This window comes from Dunckerocampus dactyliophorus, chromosome 5 (genome assembly GCF_027744805.1).
Source record: "Dunckerocampus dactyliophorus isolate RoL2022-P2 chromosome 5, RoL_Ddac_1.1, whole genome shotgun sequence".
In the NCBI taxonomy this organism is placed as follows: Eukaryota; Metazoa; Chordata; class Actinopteri; order Syngnathiformes; family Syngnathidae; genus Dunckerocampus; species Dunckerocampus dactyliophorus.
In genome coordinates, this window is record NC_072823.1 from 21,218,233 (window position 1) to 21,240,330 (window position 22,098).

Here is a 22,098-nt window from a genome sequence, read left to right on the forward strand (position 1 = left end):
GTATATATATAATTTGTATTAATTTAGGAATTCAATTTATGCTGAAAGCTGTTTTGAATAATTTTGCCTCTTTGGCACAATTTTTTTTCAAAGTATCTACGCTAGACTATGTTCACAATTGACCAATAGGTAGCATCACAGGTCTCTCTCGTTTTATGTACTTTTTTTTATTAATTTAGTAGAGGTTGCACTAAATCACGATGACTTGTTTATAATAATTTTGTATTAGTCCATTCTATATAGTCCATTCTATTGTCAAACTACTCGAATGTATCTGGAATTGGTTCCCGTATTGCAGTATTCAAAATGTACCATTAGAGGGCAGCACAGGTCAGACAAACAATGACAAACCCAACCAAAACCTCTCCACCTTGTTCGAAGAAGAAGCTTCTCACGTCATACGTGATACCAAACCAGGAAATTGAATACTTTTACGATACATGTCATTAATCAAATGATGAGTGCGGTGGTTTTGACCACTTTGGTAGACAACCGAATGTTTTACACAGACAAAGAGAAGAAAGAAGACGACTATGATGGAGATAGTGTGAGTGATGATTCCCCTTTGGGCCTCCCCTGTGGCTGGACTTGTGTCTGCTAATGACCCTGTCTGCTGCAGAAACTCAGACAGATGGTGAATTAACTCCAATTAGAGCACTCTCACCATATCTCCTCTGACAGCTCAACACACACACACACACACACACTCACATTAAATCTAATTCCAAAACCCTTTGGCCAATTAGCTTGACTGGCCTAAAAATAGCATGACAAGTATTTGACAAAAAGAGAATGCTCCATTTGATATTTAACCTACAGTTTCAAAAACGGATCTCATTCAAATCAGAAAATACAATATATGGACATACATTTTAATGAAGTGCAATGCTTAACACTGTGCACATTTTCTGATGATTGTGAGGTGTGTGTGTGTGTGTGTGTGTGTGGTGTTAGGTACGCCTGCACTATCGAATGAGTTCCAGCATTATGTTTATGATTGCAGTTGTGGTTTGCAGTGGTGTAGAATTGCATCGTATCGAGAGTTTGATATAACAATGTTGTAAGTGTTAAAAGAAGTTAAAACTAAAATCAAGTACAATTACTCACTCTTTGAAGATACCAGGTAATGGAGAGAAAACAGGGAGGTGTTTGTCACCTAGTGGCCTTTGTAGGTATTGTTGGAATTATGCCTTTTATGCAAAAGCAACTTTTAACACTGTTCTACCAGTAATGTGTCCCTAGAGCCTGTTGATAAGCACTAAGCGTGCAAAAAATCAATCTTCTCTCTCGCTTGTTTCACTTTTGAGAAAAGAGGCGCTGAAATGGTCGCTTTTAAAGTTCTGGCTTTTCATGACGTCATGAAGGAAAAAACACCTTCCTCGCGGACCTCTGATACGCCCCTAGCGAGATGAGCCCACCCCTTGTATACACCCCCACTTCATGGAGGACATCTTTGTAAAAACAAAATAGAGGCTTCGCTACACATCTGAAAACAAACCAACTTTCTGTCAGTCAGCCATCAACATGGGAGATGTAAGTTTGATCCTTTTTTTTTCTTCAGCAAATTGGCTAACGTAGCATACCTAATGTTAGCATTGTTGCTTACATATTGATGCTCGTGTTGCCAACATTTGTGTGTGTATGTGTGTGTGCTTAACAGGTGTTTTCTTGGCTCCAAGGGATTCATCAGGGATAAGGAGTGGGACGATCTCAGGGACCTTTGACCTCATCTGTGAGGGCACAGCCAACACAGGGCAAAGTTCAGAAGGTCAGCCACTACATGACCCTGCACACAATATTGTCAGTCCATAAGCCTTTGTAGCTATAAGGAGTCTACAGTATGTATATGTGTGTGTGTGGGGGGGGGGGCTTAAACCCATCCAATCTCTTTATCCGTACTCGAAAGCGTGAGGGCATGATGGAGCACAGCTGTCTCTATGAAGGTCATGTGACCTCCCCGTCTATGCAGAGAGTACAAAGGGAGTAGTGGCCCCAGCTGACCTGGAATCAGTGCTCAGAGGGAGTAAAGCAGGCCTGGGCCGCTCTCTTGTGTGTGCGATGTTGTGACACTGAGGTGACAAAACAAGTTGACTCACAAAAGAGGAGCAGCAAGTGAGAGCAGATGATGAATGAGCTTGACTACAAGAGTTATGCAAGTGAAAAATGAAGGTAATTATGAACTAGTTTCGTACTTGGGATTCACCCATGACAGCTCTGAATTTCCAGCAGACGTTGAGTGCTTTAATATTGCACAAGGGCCAACAATTATGACTAAGCAGCTCATCAGACAGCGTGTACACAAACTTTTCAAGGGCAAAGTTGCAGAAGTGACGGCACGCAGAATCTCTTATGAGCAACGCGTCCTCCAGTTTTAACAACACAATGACAGAAGCACCATTGCTGATTACAGAAAAGGAGAGAGCGATGAGTCTGTTTACTAATCCACAACCTTGTAAAGGTGCCATATTATATTATTTTTCAGCCCTTTGAAATAAGTCTCAGAGGTCCCACAATAGTTTATTGGAAGTGTGTTGGCCAAAATCTAGCCTTTATACTGGAATTTAGACAGTTTAAAAGTGCTTTTAGTAAGCCCTACTTAATGGAGGGCTTACTTGGTAAGCTGTTTTGTGTGTCTGTAGCTTTAATGCTAATGAGTCCAACAGTGTGTGTCTCCAAGAAGTGCTCTCCATCCATCCATTTTCTATGCCGCTTATCCTCATTAGGGTCGCGGGTATGCTGGAGCCTATCCCAGCTGCCTTCGGGCGAGAGGCGGGGTACACCCTGGACTGGTCGCCAGACAATCGCAGACAATCATTAACGCTCACACTCATACCTATGGACACAGAGATGCCCAACGCAGATTCGAACCCGATCTCCTGACTGTGTGGCCAAAATGCTAACCACTCGGCCACCGTGCGGCCCTCCAAGAAGCGCTATTGTGCAGTTAATTCACTTTCTACACATGCACTGTAACTGCTCTTGTCCGACATACTGTACATAAATGATGCCATATATCACATACAATAACGTAACATTAAGGAGTGGGACATGAGGACACAACACTACCAACAGCAGCACACTTAGCTGAAGTGCTAACATTGCGCTCATATTTAACAGCAACATCCTTGCTCGGTTATCCTATTCGCTGAAGAAAAACAAAATGATGAAAACGCGCTCCCATAAATTAAATGAAAACTTAATTTTGGCCTGTATGCATGTGCTCGCTGGAGAACTAGTTACAGCACAGGAATATACTATGTGCGGCTCACGTGCAGCCACACTACTCTCAGCACTGAAGCTGAAAGCTGCCAAAAAGTGTCCAAAAAGTGCACAACTTCTTATTCAAAGTGAATTTGAAAATGGAAACGCAAGAAATATGTCTCACCCTGAAATGAACAGCATCGCTCCGTGGAAACATGACATTTATTGAGAATTAGCAACCACTCTGTACATCAGGTACTGAGGTTACCTGGCGCCAAGTATCGTCCCACTGTGGTTAATAGACCAACACAAGGGTGGCACAAAGTGGAACAGCTCAGTGGAAACAGTAATGCTTCATGTCCTCTCCAGTTCATAGTACTGGCTCAACTTGCTTTGTCTCTGCTTGCTTGGCAGTAGGTGCCATGCAGTTGAAAAGGGGCTCTACTAAAAAATATGGTGAAAGCAAGACTGGAAGCTCCCACTCCCTCTCTTCTCCATCAGTGTGTGTGAACTCTCAGTCGACAACAGCAGGCCTTGTTTTCATGCTGCATCATTTGCTGTGTTCTTGTCATTTCACCCTCCAGTGATGCTCCTTTCCATTTGTGTCTTTTACCAAGGAGGCTGGACTGTTGATGTTGTGCTAAGCTTTTTTCACCCCCTCTTTTTCCACCTCTCATCCAGCTTCCCTCTGGAGCCGATGTGATTTAAGGCGAGACTGAGGACCGGGGCGGCTGTCTGCTTGGCGCTGATGCCAGCTGTAACTCACTCTTGGCGCTCTTGGAAGAGAGAAAGATGGATGCCTGTGCAGGAAGAGCGGGTGAGATATGAAGATTCACAGCTTGTCCTCATAAAAATAAAGGCATATTATGATATACTAAAACGCGGCGTACCCTTCCCTCACATTCGCCTTCCAGTTTCCTCTCCTCCCCCTTTTCACCCTTCCATCTGTACGTTATGTAGATGTCATTAATTCAAGACGAGATTGGAGAACAGCGCGCTTAACAACAGGTTACGATCTGGGCTGTAAAAGCCATACAATATGCATTTGTGAATAAAAGATGACTGCGAGGCGTTCAAAGCCGGCTGGAAGCTGTCAAGGCTGCCATTTGTTTTTGTGACAGTATCGCGGAAAAGTGACACTTCAAACGCGGGCCTTTGTCTTTATCTTGGCAGGTTTTCAATCTTTGCTCCTATTTGTGGTGTTGTTTGCCGTAGCCATTGTTTTGTAGATGCTCTTTCATCTAGCAGGCCCTTTTGTTGTCGCCTCGCTCTCTGTCGTTACTGGATGACGCTCTCTCTTGCTTGTATGTAGTTTTTACATTTCTATCACATGCTGTGCACAGCAGCAACACATGGCCAAAGAAAACACTCAAACTGGTCTTAAAGCCCAGATCACCTACACAGGAAAAGACACCTAAATGCACCACTACTTCCTGTTCCTCCTGACATCACCCCTCTATCCTTCCTCACAGCTCTTCTCTTCCCTTCTGTCCTTCATGTGTCTCATGTGCCCTTTCACCCTTTATTCCTTCTCTCCAACCCTCCTCCTTCCTCCTTTTTTCCTGCCCTTTGTCCATCCTTTCTCCTTCCTTTACCATCCCTTCTCCTCTCAATGTTCCTCCCCCCTCTGTCTTCCTTTCCTCTTCCTTGTCTACCATCTGTCTTTTCTCCTTTATTGTGCATTTTCCTGCTATCCTTCCTCACTTCCTCGGTCTTCCCTCCTCTTCTCATCTTTCCTACTTCCATCACTCCTTCCTCATTGTCCTCCCTAATTTCCTCCTGTCATCCTTCCTTCTTCTGTTTTTTCTCCTCTACCATCCCTTCTCCTTCCAGTGTTCTCCTTTCATCTTCCCCATTGCTGTCCTCTTTTATTGCTCTACTGTCTCTGTGCTTCTCCTTCCAAGGCACCCTCCTGACCATCTAGTCTTCCTCCATGTTCATGGTCCTTCCAAACATCCTTCCTTCCTCCTCCTGCCATCTGTCCCTTCTCCTTTCCTTATCGTCCCTCCCCCTCTTTGTCTTCCCTACATCAGCTGTCTTTCTTCCTATCCTCGTCCCATCTCTGCTCCTCCTGTCCGTCCTTCGTCACGTGTCGTACATCCTTTTCTTGAATCTCCCACTCATCATTCCTGCCTCCTCTGGTCTCCCTTCATCTTTCCTCCTGTCGCTCTTTCTCCCTCCTCCTTCGTACACTTTACCTGACATCCTCTCATCTTGCCTGCCTCTGTCCTCCCCCTTCTTTCCTCTTGATGCCTTGCATTATGTGTCCTTGCTCCCCCTTCCAATCATTCTCCTCCCATCTTTCTTTTCATCCAAGTGTCCTATGACCATCAGTCCTCCCTCCTCTGTTCTCCACCCTACTTTGCTCCCAATGTTCTTCCTCCCTCCTTCTCTTGTCTGTCCTCACTTCTCCTTAGGCACCCTACCATCTAACCTTCCTCTGTCTTCTTTCCTTCTATCCTCCTGCTGTCCTGCCTTATCTGTCCTTGCTCCTCCTTCAAGCCATCTTTCCCTCCTCCTTTATTGTGAATCCTCCTCCCAAATCTCCTTCTGACATCATTCTTCCCTTCCTAGTGTCCCTGGCTCGCGGTCCTCCATCCTTTTCGTAACGCTTCTTATCCTTCCACCTCCTTCTATCCATCCTCCCCATCCTCTGTCATCCCACCTCCTTCTATCTCTCCTGCCTCTGTTCCTTCCTCTCCCCCCGTCTTTACGCCACAGGCGTGGAGAAGGTTCCTTTGTTCCTGACATCTGTTTTGTTGGCTGATTAATTGAGATGAGCATGTGGGGTGAAGGCCTGTATTGGGGGAAGCTGAGACCCCCCAGGTAATATCTGTGTGTGTTGATCTGGTTAGCTGGCACATAAGACCTGATCTGATTCTGATATTGTCTTTAAAAAGCCAAGGGAAACTACACATCTATACAGTTTTAATCTGTCATTTAGATGCATTTTTTACAACCGCTGGAATATTTTGTTAACAGGAAAGGCTTTCTGTCTCTGTGATTTATGATCGGCTGAGGTCAGAAATCATCCAGTGGGACAGACACATGTTTAAAGGTCACATGGAGTCAGGTCAGAGTTCAAAGGTTAGCCCCTGTGGTGTTTAGGCCAGGGCAGGGGGAAATGTGCTGAGAGTTCCAAATTCTCCTGGGCAGCTCTGTTGTTATAATGATTACGCCAATTTGAGGGGAGGAGGTGGGGAAAATCAATACATAGAACGATGCTATAGATAGATGGATAGTGTAAGCAATAGTGTAAGCAATTTAGCTCTAAAAGGAAAATATACACTACTATTTGACTTGTTGGATATCAGTCACATTCAGTCAAGCTCCATATTTCCTTTTTTCAGCACTTAATATACAAATACAGTATGTGGCCGGATTCTACAGTACAATGTATAATACTGAATGTGAGGGGGTAAACTAATAAAATATTAAAAAAACACAATTACGATAATGATCTATATATTTATTTATTTATTTATTTATTTGTTTGTTTGTTTGTTTTTATTGTTATGTACATTTTTTACAATTTTTATAATCCAACATAATAATAATAATAGCTTTTTATGGGCAATTTAGCTAGATTTTTTTTTTTTACGTAAAAAAATTCTAAAACTATTTAATATGCAATATAAACTTAATATTTTTATGTTGACATTCCATTACATGTAACCAAAAAACATTCAAACATGTACTGTACATGTAAACAAATCAGTAAATATAGAAAATAATTTATTTAAAAATTAAAACCAAAAATTAAAGGTTGCATCTCCTCTTACATTTTTTTAAAGGACTAAGAAGAAACAGTTATCCTTACCCTACAATCAATATTTTCAGTATTACATTGCTAACATATCCAGATACTGTTATACAGTGTTATGTAGTTAGTAGTTATAGTCACCTTTCCACTCATATTACCCAATATAGTGGATATAATCAGAGAAAATAAGACTTGTGCTCGTGTGTGTTTCAATAAATGTCTTCCGGACGTGTGGACAGGAAGTCACGTCAGGGATCCAGAGTTGAGTGTTTGTACGGCCACAACAGTAGCCCGTGTTATTATGATGATGATGATGAGAGATAAATAATTTTAAAATAAGAAAAGCCTGTAGCTGGCAATAAAGTCTGGTGCGTTACTAGGTACTGCTGGTGGCCAGTGTAGTACAGTTCATTGACGTCTTGTATTGCCTTAAACTGTATTTAAATTTTAGTTCATTTAGAACATTTTTATGCTTGCAAATGATTAATTTAGGCCAACAATACGTAACATTTGCTTAAATATAAATATGCGTGTTCCTTTACTAATAATAGGCAGTAGTTAACGACAAAACAGCAATTATTTATTAATTACTGTTATACATTTTTGAAAAACCACGATAGAGTGAGGGAGCGATGTTCGTACCCCGATGGAGCGAATGAAGACTGTAGTGTACTACTGCAAATAACGAGACCACAATATGGGAAATGGTCTTTCACTTATATAGTGCTTTTCCACCTCCAAGGCACTCAAAGCACTTCGATACTGCTAACACATTTACCTACTGACGATGCAGCATCAGGAGCAACTGGAGGTTCAGTATCTTCCCCACCTCGACACGATCATGGGAGGATGGAGGATCGAACCCGCTACCTTCAGGTTTGGAGACAACCACTCTACCACCTGAGCTGCCCCCGATATAATTATAGGAAGTCAACGGTGTCCTTTAGGCAGTTTTCAAAGTGTGAGGCACTAGAGGTCTTCAGGGGAGGCCTAACATCTTCGGAAAAATAAAGAAAAACATTTCCAAAACTGCTGCTGACTTTTGTTATGTTTAAATGCAACATGAATTGATGTTCCGACAGTGGTTGAGCAAACAGAGTACAGGGTGAATGGAAAAAGCCACAAAATATGCTTTTTAACTGAATTATTATTATTATTCACTGAAGGGATATTTGAAAACCCCTGCTTTAGGCCTTAAGTTAAGGGACCAGCTTGAACCGCCCAGCCAGTATGAACAGAGGGATCCAAACCTCAATAAGTACGCACTTTTAGGGGTGTTATTACTGCATGCCTGAGGCTGTGAGAGTATCGTTGCACTATTGTGCATGAACTGTTTGCTTCCTGTGCTTTATGAACACATCAATGTCTAATTAAATCTCTAGCTGTATGGAGGAGACGGATGAGATGATGAGAAACATTTCTATATAAAATATATGCATAAATGACCTCTACTGACAATTATTTTTGATCTAATGCTGCGCTTCCCCCCACTCCTCCCCAACACCCCTTCTCTGACATTCTCCTCCATCTTTTAATCTTCTCCCTTTTCCTTTCTATGCGCCGCCTCCTTTAATGTCTGTGACTTGAGGAATGACAAATATATTTACACGCACACACACACACACTGATGATACAGGAGTGACTGGCTAGGTAATGAGGCTCGCTCGTTTGGAGGTCAATGACCTCACCAGGGGCTTAGATGGTGAGGGGAAGTATACAAAAAATGGGTAGTAGCAAGATGGTGGAAGGCTTTTCTCTCTTCTTGCTTGTCATCTTCCCTCTGTGGTCGGCTGTCAGCGGTTGGCGAGAGACGAGGAAGGGGGGAGGAAGAAGGGGGAGGCATGTTTAAGTGCTGATGGCAGCCCCTGGTTACTGCTGGGACCGAGGGTGTCGTCTTTTATTCCGCGACGGCGTGCATCTGACAGGCAAGTGATAGAGAGCCAAGGAAGTGAGGAGGGTGGGGGGGAATGGTTTCCTTCGCATCACTCGGTGTGTTTTGAAGACAGAGCAAGATCGAAAGAAAAAAAATGATTTAAAGCCAAGGCGCGGGTGCTGTTTTATTGACCTCATCATGAGACTCTCTCTTTCTTTTCCACCCCCCCAGGATAGATTGAGTTATACAGCTCCCCGGGTGACAGGCGTTCCCTGGTGTTTCCACGGCAATGAGGTCAGAGGTGGCCGCTCGTTATTGGCTGTTGTCTGTAATCATCGCACATCGCGCTGTAGGTTTGTCACCCCCCCCCCACCTTCCTCCTCCTCTCTTGACCTCACCGACCCTGCTCAGTGCAGCATAGTGTGTCACCCCCCACCCCACACACACAGTGGAAAGAGGGCCCCGACTGTCTCCAACTGGAGGTCAGGGGTGTTTATAAAGTGTGTGTGTGTGTGTGTGTGTGTGTGTGCGTGTGTGTGTGTGTGTGTGTGTGTGTGCAGTTCAGGCTGATTATACAGCAAATAGCATCGTCTTTGTTAGTTTTATGAGATTCACACACACACACGCGCACACACAGTATATAGTACATATATGCACTCCCACATCACCACAACAACCGCTTCATCCTCTTTACTGTTTCTTCCTTTTGCGTTATCTCTCCTCCCCAGTCTACCCCATTGACAGTTTGTGGTCAGCCAATGTGTCGCAAACGCTGTTCAGTTCTGTACGCTGCATGGACAAAAATATTGGTATGCCCAAAAATGGAAACAGAATGTTGCCATCACGAAACCTTTATGAGGCGCACAGGCAATGTTTTAAAGTTTTTATTAAAGTGTTAAATGACACTGGTGGTGTCATGGTACCTGCTGTTGTGTTTTGTGTTCTGTTTGATTTCCTGAAAGTGCCTTAACACCCATCTGTTGGAGATCTCCACTGCTGGTCCGAAACCTGGAGGAATGGGAATGTTGCATCAGGCAGGGCAAACAAGTGTAATCAGTGTTTTTTTTTAACTTCCGATTGTCACACAAGTGTAAAAAGAAGTTAACCACTGGAAAACAACACTGATTTAACCTTGTCCAATTAGTGACACATATGGTTATTAACTGTCTTTTTCTCTTGTTATGTTCTCTTCCCCTATGATACCTTGTTGAGTGTCGTTAGAAAAAGGCACAGAAACCAAAGAAAAAAGTACAACACCAGACTTTCAAGTTGGAAGCATACAATTGTGTGCAGTAACTTGAGAAAAATTAAGTGGTGAGAAGCGGCGTACACCCTGGACTGGTCGCCAGTCAACAATCGCATCTAGACAAACGACCATTCACACTCACATTCAATTCATACCTATGGACAATTTAGACCCTTTGATTAACCTAACATGCATGTTTTTGGAATGTGGGAGGAAACCAAAGAAAGCCCACTCATACATGGGGAGAACATGCAAACTCCACACAGAGATGCCCAAGTGAAGATTTGGACACAGGTCTTCCCGATCTCCTGACTGGGTGGCCAACATGCTAACCACTCGACCATCTTGCGCAGGTACACGGCTGGGACCGGGGATCTTGGTCTCAAAAATGTTGGTGACCACTGCACAAGAGGAGTAAGGCAGTGCAAGATAACGGTGCTCACACAAAGTAGTGACACCCCGGTGTTTGCAGCTATTTAACATTGTTTCTGCATGGTGGCTTTTTGAATATAGCACATATGGGTGCAAGGAGGAAGATGGGAGTCCACCACTTTACTAAGACAGTGATGGGGGGGCAAAGGTAAGCCAGACTGCAAAGGAAACGCATGCTAAAAGTGACCGGAGCTTCAAAAGACGGTTTTATGGTGGTGTGGCACTACTTTGTGATGCTGTGTTAGAGAATGAGTCTCATTGACAGTCTGTGGATTTTTTTTTTTTACTTCCAAGTGGAGTGTAATTGATGGAAAGCCAGACTAAGTGGATATGTCATATAATATGAGGCCTGTCTAATCAATGGGAGCATGTGACTGTTTTTGACATGATGTGTGTGCGTGTGCGCGCACGAATGTGCATGTGTGCATGTGATCCAGCGCTTGAGGTTGAGGGAGAAGAGAAGATGAGTTGAATACGTATGCACACACACGCACGCACGCACACACACGGGTGTCCAAACAGTGGCCTGGGGCCCAAAGCGGCCTGTAGTTTTTTTGCATTGCCCATGGCACATTCCAAAACTAGAATCGCGCAAGAAAACTCCAAAAAACAACAGCAAGAATTGAAAAAAGAGCAAAAAGTCATAATTAATAAGAAAATGTTTAAATGTTGATGCTAATAACTGGGATTGGGCATCGAGTCTCGAGCATCGATGGGAACCGGGACTAACATTTAGATTCCTAGTTTTGATGCACACTTCGCCAACAGAAGAAATAGCGAACACTAACGAAGAAGAATTTGGCGAGCACTAGTGAAGAAGAAGCAGCTAAAAGATTACTTAAAAAAGGTAACTTAATAAAAATGTGCGGTCGGCTCAGTGCAACATTTGCAAGAGATATCATGCAGATATCACCTGGGTGCACGATCACCATGATTCATGTTCATGGTGTGCAAATAACCTTGTAATAATACCTTGTCTCTGATGCGCAACGGTGGACTTCCTTGAAGCAATCAGAATCAGTTATTTGTTGCGAGCGGCGACCCGTTCCACAGTGTTCGACGGTCCTTGAACACACCATTGTACGTGTGCTAACTTTCTTCCCTTTCAATCACTTTTCTCGGCATGAATTTATAAAACACAATATTATAAGTTTCATACCTAAGGGAGTCATTTTTTTATCAAAACGGGTTATGTGGACGTGTTTGTTTTTTTTACCACTAAGCAGCGTGAAACAGCAACAGCGATGTGCACTGCTGTCTACGTACACTATGTACACTACATTAACACGTGTAAACAGTGACTTCCTGTTCAGTGCAAAGTAAGCTTAACAGTATTAGCTTGCATTCTACCACAGATACTACTGTCTGCCATCACTTTTTTTAGATTGTTGAGATTGAAGGGCGCTGGCATACTGTAAATGGGTTCCACTGTATATAACATCTTAGCTTATCTACATTGGACTGGTTTTAGGCTTTTTACGATATAAAAAATGGTCCCCACATCCTTTGATATTTGAATATGATGCCCTCAGTGGAAAAAGTGTGGAGGAGGGCATTCTTGCATTTTTGTAGAGAATTGTCCCCAGAATAGAGGTGTGATGTCGAGTTATGCCACACAAAGACAGAAAGACAACGGCACACACACACACACACACACACACACACAGTGGCCACAGACTCTTTTCTCATGATGAATCAGCTGTCACTCAGGCAGGCACCAGTCCAATCTACTGATAATGAGAAGTGCATCAACACCCTCTCTTTCTCTTCTTCTTCCTCTCACTAGACGACTTAATTCCTCCTCTCCACTTTCCACATTCATCACTCCCTCACTGGTCTGTCTTGTGATTCTCCTCCTCTTTTTTTTTTTTTTCCTGCCCCCTCATCGTCCTCCTCCTCCTTCTCTTGGGTGCCTGCTGAGCTGAGCAGTCAGTAGTGGGACTGAGGAGGCAAAGGAAGCAAGAAAAGAGAACAGAAGGGGAGGGAAAGGAAAAAAAAAGAAAAGCTGATCATGATGAGCAAGAAGGCGTTGAATGAATAACAAGGAAGGGATTACAAAGACTGAAAGGAGGAGAGGAAGGACGGACGGCAGAAGCCTTTTTAGTTTCTCCTCTCCGGCTCCATTCCTCCTCTCTCTATCAGTCAAAGGAGGAATGACAAGACAGCCACCAGCTCTCAGCTTTCCTCTACTTTCTTTGGCTCCACGCAGGTTCAATCCAGAGGGCAAAGACAGGAGCGAGTAGACAGAGGCTGACCTCCCGCCTCCTCTGACCTCCTCGCCGACCCCCACCCCGCGTGCCCCCCCCCCCCCCCCCAAGACTGATGACTTACACCCTGCTACTTTAACCCACACCTCCTCCAAGTCAAAGGCATGTACGGATTAAAGGCGCCACACTTCTACCTCCAAGGTAGGTCTATTTTTTTTCTTCTTGCTTTCTGTGTGAAAGTAGTCGGTCACACACACTCACTCACACACAGTGAATTTCCCGTTCACTCAATCACCCTCGCCAGGCGTAATTAATAGCCCCGGCCGTGTCACATTGATTTGCTTTCTTTCAGCATGTGTAAGGGAAGTTAGTGCCATGTAGTAGGCATGGATTCAGTGCTGAATTCAAATGAATCATTTTTTCCGTTTCAGTCGGTTGGCAGAGTCATAACTAGACGAGACTGAACATCGCCATATGTCTAAATTTTGTCATTCAAATAAATGCATGAGTCACTGACAAATTAAGACAAAAGTCTACAAAAATGCCGTTGCTGCTCACTATGTTAACAAACCAAACCAAATTTGAATAACATCTTCAAATCATGCACTGTCTAACACTCCCTAGGTGGCTTCTATCAGTCTTAACCACACTTTTTGAACCTTAAGGGGAGTGCTATTTAACTGGAGGCCCGCGGGCCAAATCCGACCCATGAATGACATCACATAGACCCCTGAGTTCAGTTCAAATCTTGGGAGTGACTCAGGTTTTTGCAGCACATTCCTAAAAATACCAGAGCACTCTTGTTGTATAGAGGATCTTTGACTTGCATTTTTGCAGTGGGGCCTTAAAAACGCAGAGCACTCCTGTCGTGTAGGGGATTTTTTCAGTACATTGTTTATAAAAAAAAAAAAAAGCAGAGCTCTCCTGTTATTTAGAGGATTTTGAAAAATCTTAAAAACAGCGGAGCGTGTGTGTCATATAGAGGATATTTGACAAATATTTTTGCAGCAGTCATTAAAAACAGCAGAGCACTGCTGTAATATAGAGGATCTTTGACGAGTTCTTTTGCTGTAGTTTATTAAAAACAGCAGAGCGTTCTTGTCATATAGGGGATCTTTGACTAGCGTTTTGGCAGTAGGTCCTTAAAAACAACAGAGCATTCCTATAATATAGAGGATTTTTTACTAGCATTTTGGCAGTAGGTCTTTAAAAACAGCAAAGCGCTCCTGTAATATAGAGGATCTTTGACTAGCATTTTTTCAGTAGGTCTTTAAAAACAGTAAAGCGCTCCTGTCATATAGAGCATTGATCCCCAACCCCCGGGCCGCGGCCCGGTACCGGGCCGTGGATCATTTGGTACCGGGCCGCACAGAAAGAAAAAATAATTTCCATTATGTTTTATTTTGAAAAGTGGCCGGATTCTCTCTGTTACATCCGTCTCATTTGACACATGTGCTAACCTTCTCTCGCCGCACAGATAGACTACTACTGTATTTTTACCATTTTTCTTTCACCTCATATTTGGTGTCAAATGCTGATACTATGTGGGAATGCATAAAGGTAAGTTTTGATGACTTATTGAGTGCTAATGTGCACATTTGTCAAAGTTAATTCATGCTAGCACACTCCCTTATACCACACATGTCAAACAGCGATGTAATAATCTCTCTGGAAAACTCCAGAGACAAGATAAATTAGATCGCTATAATGTACGAACCCCCCAGGTCCGCGGGAGATTTGTGGCAACACAAGCCGGTCCGCGGGTCAAAAAAGGTTGGGGACCACTGATATAGAGGATCTTTTACTTATGTAAACATAGTGCTCCTGTGCAACTTTATTATTTCATTTATGAAAATAATAAAAGTGGTTTGTTTGACCAGTGTGAGTGCTCTGAAAACATGGACCTTATATGCATATACATATTAGGCGTGTCACAGGCGAGCCAACTCACAAGACGAGACGATGCACGGGATTTTGGTCCACGAGAACAAGACGAGACGTAATGTGAATTTTAAGAAAAGTACAATGACAAAATATGACCGGGCAAACAAAGTTTTTTATTTAACCAAGTCACAAAACAATGCAGATGCGTTTTGAAATGTTTATTTCCCATAAATTGATGCTCAAAGATATTATTGTCAACATTTTTTAGACCAAATAAACCATTGTTATGATAATATAATATATATAATAATAATAATAATAATAATAATAATAATACAGCTGACGGTTTTTCCTTTTGTCTTCCTGTCTGTCTATTTACGTCAGGGCTGTCCCGCTGTCCTTTGATAGTTGTAAAAAAACCCCAAAACAATTTATAATTAAAAAAAACAACACTACGCATATATTTAAAGACAAATCTTTGTGTTTTCATTAGTTATCAGTATCAGTATTTTAGCTTTTTCTAGTTACATTATGCCTTTTTGCTCTATTTTTCCAATTTTGCTGGGTTTTTGTTTGTTTGTATTTTATTTATGTAATGAGCCACGTTCCACAGATGGTGCCCGCGCCACACTTTGGACACCCATCTATGTTTCACCAGGAAGGGGGAGTGTGTCTAAGCTCTACCTTCTTGGCGCTGTTGGTCAAGGGCTGGGTGTCATTGTGAAGGGGTTTTTACAGCTTCCAGACAGGCGGCATTACAGAGGTGGAGCTCACTGCTGCTAGCCGGCTACTTCACTTTTTGTTGATTGCTTGTATTTAATTACCAAATAAATGCAAGAAACACTTAAATGTGCACCCTAAACTGTCAAAACGGATGTCTTCTATTTATGAAGTGTTTACAAAATGGAACTGGTGATCGCTGGTGCTTGAAAGTTGGCGCTCAGCCAAATGCAATGAGCGTCAATAGAACTGCTCTGTGATTAAGGGTGTAGAAAAGTCTGAACATTTACGTGGGTTGATGGGACAAATCTTAAGTAAAATTGATCAAATGTAGAATTAATACAGCTTCTGCTTGGACATCAACAAGTAGCAAGCAGCTGTTCAACTCAGATGGAAAAACGTGTGGCTGTGAAAACCAAGTTTGGCTTGTAAGGTGTACCTAAAGCACTTAATGTTTGCTTCCAATAATGCTTAGCACTCTGTCACTTCCATATTACTGTATTATCTTTCATAGCAGTAATACCGTAGTTCACTGTCTGATTGGTATCTGGCTGCCCCGTTCTCGCGATACAACTTTTCCCCAAACGAGAAATCTTGTCAGTTTTATATAAAAACAACGAAACAAAAACTTTTGACTTTGATTTCAGATGCAACTCAGGCCTCAGCATGCCTGTTCCCAGTTTGATTCACTTCTCAGAAAAGACGCAGTAATACAGCATTATGTACTAATACAACACTGTGTAGAAAAGTGATGGCAAACATAAACAGGATGGGATACTGTAGACTAGTGTGACTAGTGTGAGGCCACAGTCACTCCTCCATAATGTAATTACTGAGCTTATGCAGATTGTTGTATGCGTACTATAAAGATTCCATTTTTTCCCTTGAAGATCTTCTCTCTATGCCCTTTCCCTATCTTCAGTCATATTGAATGCACCTACAACAAAAACGGGATTGTGTTTTTAAACCTTTTGCCTGTTACACAAGGCGGCGTGTCCAGCATCAGTGCAGACAGGTGTGATGATATCTGATGGCGCTACGAACAGCTGTGAGAAGAGGATGAGAAAACAAATCCACATGAGAAGAAAGTGTGTAAAATAGGAGTGATAACATCAAACTGAGACTGCGCTTTACATGTTCCTCCGCCACCCCCTCCTCACCTCTGACCAACCTCTGACCTTTTTAAGTCGTGCGGGGCAGACTGTGTGTGATGATTAAACCCCCTGCTGTTGCACCATGCAGGTGAGATGTGGGCGGGAGAAGGGCTGAAGTGTGTGTGTGTGTGTGTGTGTGTGTGTGTGTGTGTGTGTGTGTATAGGGGATGGTGCAGATTAAACAATGCACCTCGCCTTGTGAATCATTTATGCTGCTTTTTGAATTATACATCTGCTGTCATAAATGATTGAATCGCAGTTACTATGTCGAGCTTTGTCATTGTTTGCATATTTGTGTAGTGTGTGTGTGTATGTGTTTCCTGCGCGGGTGAAATCTCACTATGAAGCACCATCCACCCCTCTCCCCCCTCACACACACACACTTTTTTCAGCTTCCTAGCCATCACCTATTAGTGGTTGATATTACTGCATGGTGTGTGTGTTGTTCTTACGCATGTCTGTTCGTGTGCATGTGTCATGCCTGGCACCTTCTAGTGTGTTTGCGTGTGTGTGTGTGTGTGTGTGTGTGTGTGTGTGTGTGTGTGTGTGCGCTACCCCATCAGTTGCACACACTGGAAGATGCCCTAGCCCCCCTCCTGGCCCCAAGCAGCGTTGCTGTGGTGACAGTGTCAGCCACTCGCTCCATCCTCAATGATCATTTGACAACATAGGGGGTGAGGGGCAAAGGGTGTGCGTGTGTGTTTCTTCCAATGTGGAGCAGCTACAGTGTGATTAGTCAGGGTAAGAAGGAGCACAGCAGAGTAAGAATGAAAGAGAAAGGGATGCAGATTAGAGGCAACAATAGAAAATCAGGTGCAATCATACCCATAGCATGTGAGAAAATCTTTTCATAAAACCCAGCAGTAGGTGTGTTTGCCAAATAGTGAGATACAGAGAGAGAATTTCACAAGATATGCTACAAAAAGTGTGTGATGCTATAAAAGCATGCTGCCTTAAAAAAAACTTTATCTTTCATATTCACGCATGATTCCTAATTGACACCACCCCCATCCTAAGAGCTATATAGTGAGGGGGGGCTGTGCAGCAGTTTTGGGGTTTTCAGGGGTAGAATACCAACCCCGTATTGTGGTACACAGGTGTCTGGTCTGCAGTCTTCACTAGCATTGGGCATTGTTTGAATTGGAGCGATTCTAGTTCCGATTGCTCGTTTTAATTCTGTTTCCTAACGAATGAGGGTGCTAACCAAAGTTCTTGTGTCTGAATGTCTCCATGATTTTTTTAAAATGATATGCACATTTTATGAATGACTTTACGATGAATTTCTCACAGGGCTATTTTCAACAAAGTATATAAATATCAAACCATTAAACTTGAACATAAATGTTTTGAAGTCTCTTTACATAGGAGTACATGTTCACAAATGATTTTTATTTTTGAAAACCTCATGAAAAAACCATTACACATATCTTGTTGTTTGTGTGTTGGAGAGGGTCTTATGATGCAGAATAGACAAAGTGTAACTTAACCATGTTACTGAGTTCCTACTAACCTGCGTGCAGAATATCAAACAAGTCCGGTGACTGGAGTAACACTTTGCGGGGTCTGGTCAATGTCCTGGCTAAAGCTAGCGTTAATGTCAAGTCGTTTGTCTATGAAAAAGTACACAGCCTTACGTTAGTTGCTGCTTCAATTTTGGCATAAGATTGACGTAATTTATTGTTTTACTTACCTGACTGGTTGGAAGTCTGGCGTAGTGCATCAAAAACAGGGCATTCTGTAATTTGTACACCATGTATCCGGAGGTGTTTAATCATATTAGTGGTGCACCCTCCTTTGCATGATATGGTGGCGTTGCGAATGTTGCACCGCCCCGACCGTTCATTTTTCTTGCAGAATTTCAGCCAAACTTTCAAGCGCCATGGCAAACTTTCCATGATTGAAATGGATGAACACAGATGCTTCTTCATGGTCGGTTTTCGCTGGCTACTTCTTTGTTGGTGTTATGCGGCCATATTTTCTGGGCGGCGGGTTGGTGGATCATCAAAAGTAGGAATTGATATTTTATAAAATGAACGATCCCGGAACACGGAAGCATATAACAATGACTGACATTTATTGTGAAGCCACACACAAACGACAGGCATCTAAGAGCCAGTTAGCTCTATAAATAAAATAAAATATGTAATTTCACCTTAAAATAACAGCTTCCAAATCAAGCTTTTATAGGACACCAGCATCTATGTTGTTGCAATGAGAATTTGTATGAAATGAGACCAAATCTCTGCATAAGTGGACTCTTAAATGTAACCAAAGTTTTCCAACCGGTTAAAAATAGATATTTTTAAATCTAATATGGCAGGCATAGGCCTCGTTGGCAATTTTTAGTATACAAACTCTAGAAATTGTCTAATACAATACAACATCTGCTTTTATTGCCTTATTCTGAGATTTGAGCGCATGCGTGTTTGTGTGTGTGTGTGTGTCTATGTGTTGTTATTATAGGACCACAGAGCTGGATTGTTGTCGACTTGAGTGTTAGCGGGTCATCTTTATTGGTCACTGTGCTGTTTTCAGCCTTTGACTCGCACCGTTCAACTTGACCTCTGCATTGATTTCTATGATATGTGTTCGCGCTGCAAGGACACCGTGGCGTGTGATTTATGGCATGTGTCACATGAAGGTGCACACACACACACAAACACACACACACACACATTACCCCAGCCAGTTTGCCTCAGGCTTTCAAACACACCCACACCAAAAAATCTTCCAGTTTGACTGTCGTCAGCCAGACTCAAACAAATAGTAATTTCTTTGTATGGGAAAGTATATTTTGTGTCGTGGTTTGGAGCTGCTCAAGTGTTATTTAACAAGCGAACTTGACTGACAATAGCAGAGCATGCATGTGGTGTGAAGCAAGCTGAGGTGAAAGCGGCTATTAGATATTCTGGCGTTGAGCAGGTTTTGTGGTGCATGGAGACTAAAACAAGTCTTTAATGATAGATTGAGGATGCCGCTGTGGTTGATCTCGAGTCCTACTGTGGTGTTTTTGTGATGCTTCCTAGCGGTCTGTTTCTCATTTTTAAACTGGTTACCGCGCCAGCTGGGTTCTGATTTGTACAGTCAACTCTCAGCCGGAGAGAAAGGAATTAAAACAACAATATGCAATAGTTTGACCTAAATTTAACAGTATCTCTGTTGTTGGCATGTTGACACTGAATCACCTTACATTATATTGGTGGACCAGCCTGGATTCCTCAAGTTGTGTTGCGTTACTTCAGTGCTCGTGTTAGCATGTACACGTATTGCCTTGCCTTTTTTTATCGCCTGACCAAGATCAGTGACTCTTTTGATTCCTACTCTGGTGTTTTTGTGAGGCTTCCTAGCTGTCTGATTTTCATTTTTAAAGTGGATAACAGGTTCTGTTATCTGTGCAGGTGACTCTCAGCCATAGCGAACCAGGAACTGAAGTGAGAATATGTACAGTAATTGTTTGACCTAACAGCATTTTATTGTAGTTCATAATTAAGGAGAACAACTCTTGTGGCTACCCCGCGTCTGGCCCGAAGACAGCTGGGATAGGCTCCGGCATACCCGCGACCCTGGTAAGGACAAGTGGTATAGAAAATGGATGGATGGATGTAACTCTTGTGGCTGTGGTAAACCTTAATTGCGTTTTATAATATTGGTAGACCGGCCTGGACACCTGAACTCTCGTGTTGTGTTGTTTCAGCATCAGTGTGCATGTTCTGGTAATTGTAATTGTTTAATTCGTTTCAAACATGCTGAACAAAACTTCACATTGAAACACATCACATGTTTACACTTGCGCAGTTCAACTTTGCGCTTCGAATTTTGCGGTAAGATGTGTTAGCAAGATTTAGCAACGACAATTGAGTAGCTTGTAGGTGGTTTAAAGGGAAACAGGCTTCAAATTCAGCAGTCATTTTCCGTTTGGCCCTAGTGCTTAGTTTGTCTCTATTTCCATTTAATACAGGGGAACATTGAAAGGTGTAGCAATAAATTGGAAATTCACTTATTACAGTCGGGTTTGGCACCAATTAACTGTGATAATTGTACGACTACTGTACATTTATTGCCTTGACTTTTTTGGCTTTTGGACCATGTCTTACACACATTTTTTACACGTACACACTGTTTTCCATTGACCAAAGCAGGTACTATTTCCAGTACAGTGGAACCTTGGTTAGCATCAATAATTTACTCTACATGGTCTGACTCTAGCCGAAACGGACATTAACCAAATCAAATTATCCCATAAGAAATAATGTAAATCCAATGAATCTGTTCCAGAAAGCCAAAAACAAAACACGTTTTTATAGGTTTAGAATTATAGTTTTACATGCAGAAAGCAATTTGAAATGCATAGAAATACATATAAATAATGAATGAAAGGGATAAATGAACATTTAAGGTTACTTTTACCATCTTTGAGGACGCGATTCTTGACGGGACGGAAAACAGGACGGTTGTGGTGGTTGATCTCGCTGCCACATCGTGTCTTTGAACAGTCACCTCTCTGATGAAGGTAAAAGTAACCTTGTTAGTAATCATTTATCCCTTTCATTCATCATTTATATGCATTTATAATTCTATGCATGTAAAACTATAATTGTAAAACTATAAAAACGTGTTTTGTGTTAACATTTTTTGGGGTCAACCACTGATGACATCATAGACGGGCAACGTAACTTCCGGTTGCCATTTTTTAGCTAGCTAATTGCTAACAATGATAAGAAAAAAAAAATATGGTGGCCCAAAAAATTTGATATAATTTTAAAAGCAATTCTTTTTAAAAAGTAGTAAGTCTACAGTAGCTCTATGAAATTTAACAGTTTATGTGTTGAACATCATAAGTTTATTATGGGACCGATTTCATAAGTGTGCACCTTGTGTGCACTGTATGCGAGCATATTCCATGATGCAAAATGACTTCTCTTTAGGAGTGAACGGCATGGCTCAACCTGAAAACAACAAATATAAAATCTTGATCTGTTTCTATTCACCGAAAAACACACTAACCGGGGCGGACGCTAACCGAGGTTCCACTGTACCTGGTAGTACCATATGTTTGCCAAAGTAATATTTGTGGATACATGGATAGAAATGACAAAACACACTGTGCCAGCTTAACCTGTTGCTCAGCCTTACTCTGGACCACAGTCTCCACTTTACTGCAGGGCTCCATTTTCTTTCTGCCCCCAATGTCCTCTCTGATAACATTTTTGTTCTTTCTTGCTGAGAAGTAAATACATGAGACCCTCGTTCACCTTCATTGTTGTTGTTTGTTAGCGTGTGTTGTTTCAATTGATGCATTCAATGCTGCATGTTTTTTGAGTTTCATTTTAGTAGTGGATGAACTCCCAGTTATCCCGTACTGTTGTAATTTTTCAATTTAAACAAGTTTTTTCAAGCATTGGCCTATTTTTATTGTTTGTGTATGTGTATGCAGGGAATCTTTGTGTATTCATGCTGGGGGTGGGAGGCTGAGATGCCTCAAAGGATGCTGCTGTCAGGCTCTCTCGTGGTGTTAATTGTGTGTTTGCGTCTGCACTTTTACGTGTGTGTGTGTGTGTGTGTGTGTGTGTGTGTGTGTGTGTGTTTGTGCTGATGAAAACAGGGTCACGGGGTACTCC

General features: G+C 42.3%; 1 protein-coding gene across 4 annotated transcripts in view; it reads left to right on the forward strand.

Moving 5' to 3' along the window:
* Positions 1-407: 407 nt before the first annotated feature.
* LOC129181229 (genetic suppressor element 1-like) overlaps positions 408-22,098 on the forward strand; it is a 70,853-nt gene continuing 49,162 nt past the window's right edge. The window contains exons 1-5 of one of the 4 annotated variants that reach the window (XM_054776112.1): positions 421-547; positions 1,365-1,533; positions 1,661-1,768; positions 3,883-4,018; positions 12,725-12,922. In XM_054776112.1, coding sequence (XP_054632087.1) covers positions 12,887-12,922 — 36 coding nt within the window. In that variant the 5' untranslated portion in view covers positions 421-547; positions 1,365-1,533; positions 1,661-1,768; positions 3,883-4,018; positions 12,725-12,886. Of the gene's footprint in view, positions 1,534-1,660; positions 1,769-3,882; positions 4,019-12,724; positions 12,924-22,098 lie in introns of all 4 variants that reach the window. The other 3 variants (XM_054776111.1, XM_054776116.1, XM_054776113.1) reach the window with 3 other exon arrangements.